Source organism: Rhipicephalus microplus, chromosome 3 (genome assembly GCF_043290135.1).
Source record: "Rhipicephalus microplus isolate Deutch F79 chromosome 3, USDA_Rmic, whole genome shotgun sequence".
In the NCBI taxonomy this organism is placed as follows: domain Eukaryota; kingdom Metazoa; phylum Arthropoda; class Arachnida; order Ixodida; family Ixodidae; genus Rhipicephalus; species Rhipicephalus microplus.
This window is the reverse complement of record NC_134702.1, coordinates 132134119-132142535: the sequence shown is the minus strand read 5'-3', so window position 1 is coordinate 132142535 and position 8417 is coordinate 132134119. Positions and strand designations below refer to the sequence as shown.

General features: G+C 46.3%; 1 protein-coding gene across 3 annotated transcripts in view; it reads left to right on the top strand.

Annotated features, from left to right (window-relative positions):
• The window catches only part of LOC119185884 (uncharacterized), a 188195-nt gene extending 180029 nt beyond the window's left edge, over window positions 1-8166 (top strand). For 2 of the 3 annotated variants that reach the window (XM_075890231.1, XM_075890230.1), the window contains 3 exons: window positions 6609-6649; window positions 6786-6901; window positions 7340-8166. In XM_075890231.1, coding sequence (XP_075746346.1) covers window positions 6609-6649; window positions 6786-6901; window positions 7340-7385 — 203 coding nt within the window. In that variant the 3' untranslated portion in view covers window positions 7386-8166. Of the gene's footprint in view, window positions 1-32; window positions 136-520; window positions 6527-6608; window positions 6650-6785; window positions 6902-7339 lie in introns of those variants that run through there. The other variant, XR_012894373.1, reaches the window with a different exon arrangement.
• Window positions 8167-8417: the final 251 nt, after the last annotated feature.

Below are 8417 nucleotides of genomic sequence, written 5' to 3'. Positions count from 1 at the left end.
ATTTGTTCTTTGACATTTCTGTATATTTCCAGGGGCACTGGAGGGGGTCGTCTGTCAGGCTTCCGTGGTCGCTTGTTACAGCTAACCGGGTTGGCACGCTTCGGTGGCGTCTTCGCTTACCTCGAATATCAACAGGTCAGCACTCTGCCGCTGCAGTATCACGGGTTCCTAAGTGGTGCCATGAGAGAGTTTGCCCATTTTCTAAGGGGTGCCTTTAGGGGAACCTTGTTGAACAGTAAGATAGTGGAGGAAAAAGAATTCAAAAGCAGGTAGGTATATCAACTTTGCACTTTTACTGCAAGGGCACTTTGCAGCCCTTGCAGTAAAAGGCGTATTTATTTATCATAACAGACACGCAATGCCTGCGGGCAAGTGCATGCACTAAAATGGTAATACATGATATCAATGACCACTGAATAGCTGCAGAACATTTCGGCAGATGTTTAGTACGTAAGGTTGTAAAATAGCCAGAGTAACGAATACCCTTTTTCTGAAAGAATATGCCCACGACACTTTCCAGCAGGCGGATGTTCCCGCTCCTGCAGTGGAGGTGGAGGTGGAACCCACTGAAGCGGCCCCGCAGGGGCGCCTGCGCAAGTACGGACCCGAGCTAACGGACCCGAGCTAACGGGGGAGTTCTACTCCCTGCCACGCCTAGCCGTGCATGGCTTTGCCGTGTCCGGGGAAAAGGGGATCCTGGGGGTTGAGCCGACGCTGGGTGATTGGACCTTTAAGGCCCCCCGGCAGAGGCAACACACCCCTTTGGCCCCGGCTTCACGTAGACGGCACCTCTGGGCTGACCCACCCAGGGGAAATCGGCAGTCGCCTTTTCCTATCTCTCTCCCCCTATATCTTCGTCTTTTGTTCTCACTTTACATCTTTCCTGTCTTCTCCTCACTTCATTTTACTTCCAATTTTTCCTGGCGGCAAGGGTTAACCTTGTGTGGCTATCCAAACTAGGGTAAACCATATTGGGTTATAGTAACTGCGTACTGCTGGCGTTGCGCAGACATGCCCACATGCTCTGCCACGTCCCCTCGTTGGACTCCGTGGTGGGTGGTCGGCGCCGTTACCGAAAAATACACATTTTCTCATGGGATCCCCGACCCCCTCTTTAACTGATCGTGCTTCGAAAAGGGTACGCACCGATGCAACATTCCTACTTTGGCCCAAAAACAAAGAAATTTTTCCAAAATGCCATGTCCTCCACTGCGAACAATCATCTACAAAAGCTAGAGCAATCTCACCCTTCCTTGTAGCCAAGTGCTTAAGAGAGACCATTGGAACCGGTTATAAGGCCACGAAGATGGCAAGTGGAGATCTGCTTCTCGAATTAAAAGACAAGGAACAGTACAATAAACTCTCGCACCTCGTGGCCTTTGGTAACATCCCTGTCTCTGTGAGCGCACACCGTACCATGAATACAGTGAAGGGCGTGGTATCGGACGAAGATTTGATGACACTGAGTGAAGAAGAGCTCTTTGATGGATGGAAGGATCAAGGTGTAATACAAGTCCAGCGCATCAAAATCAGACGTAACAACAATGAAATAGCAACAAAGCACTTGATACTCACCTTCAACTGAACCACTGTACCCGAGACTCTCGAAACTGGCTATGTAAAACTCCATGTCCGACCCTTCATTCCAAACCCGAGGCGTTGTTTTAAATGCCAGCGATTTGGTCATGCATCCCAGAGCTGCCGAGGACAGCTGATGTGTGCTAAGTGTGGCACAACCGGCCACAGTGCTGATGAATGTAGTCATGACGAGATCCTCTGTGCAAACTGCGAAGGTAGCCACCCCGCATACTCCAGAGCGTGCCCAGCCTGGAAAAGAGAAAAAGAAATAATAACTATAAAAGTTAAGGAAAATATCACATTCAGGGAAGCGAGACAACGAGTCTCGTTATCATTAGCACTAAAAACACCTTTTGCCGAAGTGGTGCAACGAGGGGCGGCACCACAAAGGCCCTTGGCAGTTGCCCGGACCACGCCTAGCGTGCCGAGGCCAATGCCACACGCCCCTGCGGCGGGAGCAGCCAGCGCTGCCCTGCCCACTTTCAGCCTGTCCACACCAGTGACCTCTTCAAGCTCTGGCAGCAGCCAGGGCAATCACGAGGCCAAGGGGGCTCCATCAACCCCCAGCTCGATGGGGACAAAGACTTCGTCGATCGAGGCGAAGTCTAAGCGACGCACAGATCGCTCTTTAGAGCGGGTGTCCAGTGCCTCGCAAGAGGCTATGGACACCAGTTCAAGCCAAACGGCGCAGGAAGCGCCGAAGGAGCGGCGAGCTTCGCTCGACCGCCCCAAAAAGGACAGAACGCCGATTACAAGGCCTGACAAAGGCCCTGTAAAATGAGTTAATCCCCGTCTTCTTTGCACACAGCACTTTTTCCCTTTTTTTTCCACTATGGACAAAATCATACAGTGGAACGTAAGGGGAATACTTAGAAATTTAGATGACGTCCAAGAACTTCTGTGTAAGTTTAACGCGAAAGTGCTATGTGTGCAAGAAACGCACTTAACTCCTAAGCACAAGGACTTTCTAGGACAATATATTATTTTCCGAAAAGACTGGGAGGATCCTGTTGTACCATCTGGCGGTGTAGCCATTATAGTCGATCGTAGTATAGCATGCCAGCATTTGAAGCTCCAAACGGCCCTGGAGGCAGTGGCCATTCGAGCTGTACTTTTTACAAACTTATTACCATATGTTCTGTGTACATACCACCACATCAACAGCTACACAGACGTGATCTGGAATCACTAATAGATGAACTCCCAGAGCCATTTCTGGTTCTAGGTGATTTTAATGCACACAATGTCCTGTGGGGCGATGCTCACTGTGATGCGCGAGGACGTCTCATTGAGCAGCTCCTTTTCTCTTCTAGTTTATGTCTTTTAAATATGAAGGAGCCTACGTATTTTAGCCTTGCAAGCAACACATACTCCTCCATAGATCTTAGCATTTCATCACCGTCCCTTTTACCTGTTTTTAAATGGAACGTTCTTAAAAACCCTTATGGGAGTGATCACTTCCCAATCATCCTGAGTGCGCCGAACAAAGATCAACTACCCCCGCAGGTTCCTCGATGGAAGATTGAGTCAGCTGATTGGGAAGGGTATAGAACTCTTACACACATGACATGGACTGAGCTGTCTGCCCTGACCATAGATGACGCTGTCACGTATTTTACAGCTTTTATACTTGATGCCGCATCTAAATGTATTGCCAAAACGAGTGGCATGTCTTCTAAACGGCGAGTCTCATGGTGAAACGACGCATGCAGGAAAGCACGGACCACTCAGAACAAAGCATGGGCGTTGCTTCGCGATTCCCCTACAGCAGAAAACCTGGAAAATTTCAAGCGGGTCAAATCGCAGGCACGGAGAACGCGTCGACAAGCTGGACGAGAGAGCTGGACAAAGTTTATATCGAGTATCAACTCGTACACAGATGAGGGAAAAGTGTGGAATAAGGTAAAGAAAATTAAGGGCCAACAAACGTATTCTCTTCCACTAGTAAATAGCCTCGGGGGAAGCTTGGAGGATCAAGCCAACTTTCTTGGCACACATTTCGAACACATATCGAGCTCCTCACACTACTCCGAATCCTTCCAGAATTACAAGGCACGAATAGAAAAACAAAAGTTAGAAAGAAAATCCCCAAGAAATGAGGCATATAATGCACCATTCTGCTTAGCAGAACTGCGAACAGCACTCAACTGCTGTAATACATCTACCCCAGGTTCTGACAACGTAATGTACGCGATGCTGAAGGAACTACCCTCCGCAACTAAAGAAACCCTCCTCTCTCTTTATATCGCATATGGTTTTCAGGTGTGATCCCCTCCTCCTGGAAGGAGGCTGTTATAATTCCAATTTTGAAGCAGGGAAAGGATCCCTCTACTGTATCAAGTTACAGACCTATAGCGTTAACAAGCTGCCTCTGTAAGCTATTTGAAAAAATGATTAATTGCCGCTTACTCCACTACTTAGAAACAAACAATTTGCTCGACCCATTTCAGTGTGGGTTTCGAGAAAGTAGATCCACCACAGACCACCTTGTTCGTATTGAGGCACAGATCAGAGACGCCTTCGTTCATAAACAATATTTTCTCTCTGTGTTCCTCGATATCGAAAAGGCCTATGATACAACATGGCGTTTTGGAATTCTAAGAGACCTGTCCCACCTTGGTGTGTGCGGAAGAATGTTTCACATAATTGAAAGTTACCTGTCAAACCGAACATTCCGTGTCCGTGTGGGCAGTGTTCTCTCCCGAACATTTGTCCAGGAAACAGGCGTGCCACAAGGTGGTGTACTTAGTTGCACACTTTTTATTATCAAAATGAATTCCTTGCACTTGTCCATCCCCCGCAATATGTTTTATTGTACATATGTCGACGACGTTCAGCTTGGCTTCAAGTCATGCAACTTGGCAATGTGTGAGCGGCAGGTTCAGCTGGGTTTGAACAAGGTCTCCAAATGGGCTGATGAAAACGGATTTCAACTTAACCCACAAAAAAGCACCTGTGTCTTGTTCTCTCGAAAGAGAGGCATGCATTCGGAACCTGACATTGAACTGAACGGACAACGTCTGTCTGTCAATGCGGAGCATAAATTCCTAGGCTTAATCTTGGACAACAAGTTGACCTTCGTACCGCACATCAAGTATCTAAAAACAAAATGCTTAAAAGCCATGAATGTTATAAAAGTGTTGTCACGTACTACGTGGGGTAGTGACAGGCAATGTCTCATCAACCTGTATAGAAGCCTCATTCGCACCCGCTTAGATTATGGGGCCGTTGTTTATCAGTCTGCGACTCAAAGTGCTTTGAAGATGCTGGACCCTGTGCACCATTTGGGCATCCGCCTTTCTACGGGTGCTTTTCGCACCAGCCCCGTAGAAAGCCTTTATGTTGAGTCAAATGAGTGGTCGCTTCATCTGCAGAGAACTTACATTTCCTTTGTATACTTCCTGAAGGTGAAAGCAGACAAGAAGCACCCCTCATACTCTACTATTAATGATCTGTCGAGCTCCATTCTGTTCCAAAACAGGCCTTCAATGAGGCAGCCCTTCTCAGTACGCCTGAAGGGTCTAGCTGAAGAAACTGGAGTGTCACTTGAACACAGTTTAATGGCTCCTGTAGCATACCCGCCACCGTGGCAGTGGCAGATTATAGACTGTGATGTGTCGTTCCTAGAAGTTACAAAACATGCGCCTATTGCCCATATCCGAACATACTTCCTGGAACTTCAACACAAATACACACGTCCTGAGTTTTTGACAGATGCCTCTAAGTCCAACTCCTCTGTGTCCTACGCTGCTGTCGGCCCATCCTTTTCGGATGCTGGCCCTCTACATCCAAGCACAAGTATCTTCACAGCAGAAGCTTACGCGATACTTGTGGCAGCTAAACACATCAAACAACTACAAATACAAAAAGCAGTAATTTATACAGACTCACTCAGTGTTGTAACGGCTCTGCGCAGTCTTAAAAAACAAAAAAACCCTGTCCTCGTCTCACTTTACTCTATTTTATGCACACTCTACACACTCAACCAACGTGTTGTAGTGTGCTGGGTGCCAGGGCACTGTGAGATTCAAGGCAACGTGATGGCGGATCAGCTTGCTGCATCCGCCCACGAAAGCACCACCATTACACCCACATCAATCCCGGCCCTTGATCTTAAGCCGTCTCTCAAACGAAAACTCAGGGACTACTGGCAGAGCAAGTGGGATACACACACACAAAACAAACTACACGTTATCAAGCCACACCTTGGTCATTGGCTGCCAGTATCAAAATCGCGTCATACAGAGGTTATACTAACGAGACTCAGAATAGGACACATATACACGACACACACATATCTTTTGTCTGGTGGCGACCCACCATTGTGTGACAGATGCGGTGAACCATTGACCGTCCTTCACGTGTTAATCCAGTGTAAACACTTAGAAACTATAAGAAAACAGCATTTTTCATTACCCTACCGACAACATATACCTTTACACCCTGCAATGTTCGTTGGTAGGGAACCGCTTTTTAGTCATAAATCATTGTTAGCGTTTTTAAAAGAAATTCGTAATTTTCATATATACTCGGGCATCCCGTAGCTCGACCTCTCCAGGGAGGTTTTTGCTGCGGTGGCTACACAGGAAAGCACTTGCCTCACGGCCCTTGCACGCAAGGGTATGAACGAGTGAGGCACTTGTGCTAATGCCATACATATACACTATCGTTTTTTATTATCACCAACTTTTGTTATCTATTCACACCACACACACTTTTCACGGCATGGTCATGTTTTTATTACTTGTATGTTTTTACCCGCCTTACCGCGAGGAATTTTATGGCCCTTATACAGCCGCTAATCACAATCATTGTCCACATTCCTTGTCGCATGAACTGGCGCTCTTTGGCCATCAAATGGCCCTTGCGCCAAAAAACACCATATATCATCATCATCATCATCATCAACCCACTGAAGCGGCTGCAGGTGGCAGTGACACAGTGACACGTAAGCATCTGAGAACTTAGTGTTTATTGATTATGGGACGTATGTGCCCCCAGTTCGTAAACTTTTATTCTTTACTCCACAGAAGGCCCCCAAGTTACCCTGAAAGTGCATCCGCTGCACCGGGTAAGTTATTGATCATCAAAGTGTTTTGAGAAAATAACCTTTCGTATATTATTCGAAATGCCCAATTATTCACAACATGGCCATAGACTTAGAGCCTACCACCGCATTTGGTGACGAAAATGCTGCATGTTTTCAGTGTCTCAGCCTCCTGTGCGGCCTCGCCGTTGACAGAGACCACGGCGCGCCGACTCCTTGTTGCAGGTGTCTTCGCAGTGCGACCAGAGCCTCGAGCAGAACGAGCAGTTGCTTGATGTGAGTAGACCGTTTGTTTACATTTTACGTGAAGGGTGTGAACATTTTTGATGCTCTGTTATGATGACTGAAACCAACTTGGGCTGTAAATAAGAAACATGCATTGTATTGAGGGCACGGTATCTGACATCTGCAATGATAAACTGCCACACAAAAGGTTGGTTAGCCCTGAAAAGGGCTGTTTGATGCTAAGAGATGCATTTGAGGAGATGAATGAAGAGTAGTTCCAGCAATTGTTTGTTGATCCAAACGAAGAGGGCATAGCTTGTACACGAAGGTTCACACTTTCGAAGGATGCCACCAGGCCAATGAATTTTCAACTGATGGGAAATTGTTGTGCACGTTGCAATTCTCAGCAGCAGCATCTTCGAGCCACGAGATGGTCGAGAGTTTTTCAGCAGCTTATGCAAACTTTTCCACCATGATGATTCATTGCAGGTGGTGCGGGGGATCAGAAGGTCAGCCACCCACATCACTTCTCTAGTGCGGCGTATGGCAGCAGCACAGGAGCGGGTGGCAGCAGCACAGGAGCAGACGGCAGCGTTGCAGGAGAGCATCCTGCAGGCGGTCCAATCCTTGGCCCGGGCCATGGCTGAGGGCCCTCTGCGGGAAAGAGCTACATAGTTATTTTAAATTTTTCATCATGTTTTCAATGTTTTAAATTTTTATCATGCATAATTGGTTTGTTGTTATATGTTTACGTGTTGCTGTCAATGTTCTATTTCATACGTTGTTTTTTTGCATTTAATACATATTACTAGCTTTAGGTTAGCATTTACTTTGTACAAGGAGTACAGCATTTTTTTCTTCACAAGTCTTTCATCTCTTCTGATGTTCGATATATGCGTTTCTCAATTTATGTTCGACCTACTCGTGAGGCAGCGTCTCCCCCCTCCCCCCCCCCCCATCTTAAAGGTGTCTAGTCATCCACACGAAGACCAAGAGCATATAGTTGACATTTTTGTGAATGTTTTTAGCACTGTGATATTTGTGTTGCCTCGCTGTTTTCTAGCTCACTGCGCTTTTTATGCAGCATTACCACATAGTGTTGGACTGTGATATCTTTTAGCCTCACACTGTTTCGAAGCTCGCTGCATTCTTTATGAAGCATGTTTACCTGCCGAAAATTGCTTACACTGTGCTATTGTCATTTCAGAGCAATGAGGCTAAGGTACAACTACAACCAAGTCTTTTTTGAGATCACTAAACTAGCAAGTGGGTATGTGGCACAGTTTCACTAATAAAAATGGTCATCATCACAGCAACATGCCAGTGACTGTTTTCATCTAGTTTTCATTATAAATTACTCATTGCAGGAATTAATTTTGAACGTGTTATGCTTTGGAAGCAGTGAGATTGCTGAGCCAAATATTCATGCCGTATGTCATCAACACAGCCCACATGTTATTTTCTGCTTTGAAATATTTACGCATTTTGTAGCATTGCAGTATAACTGCAGTCGAGAATTCATATCAAATGAAATATTATTTAAATATTTATACAATGTTGAGGAAAA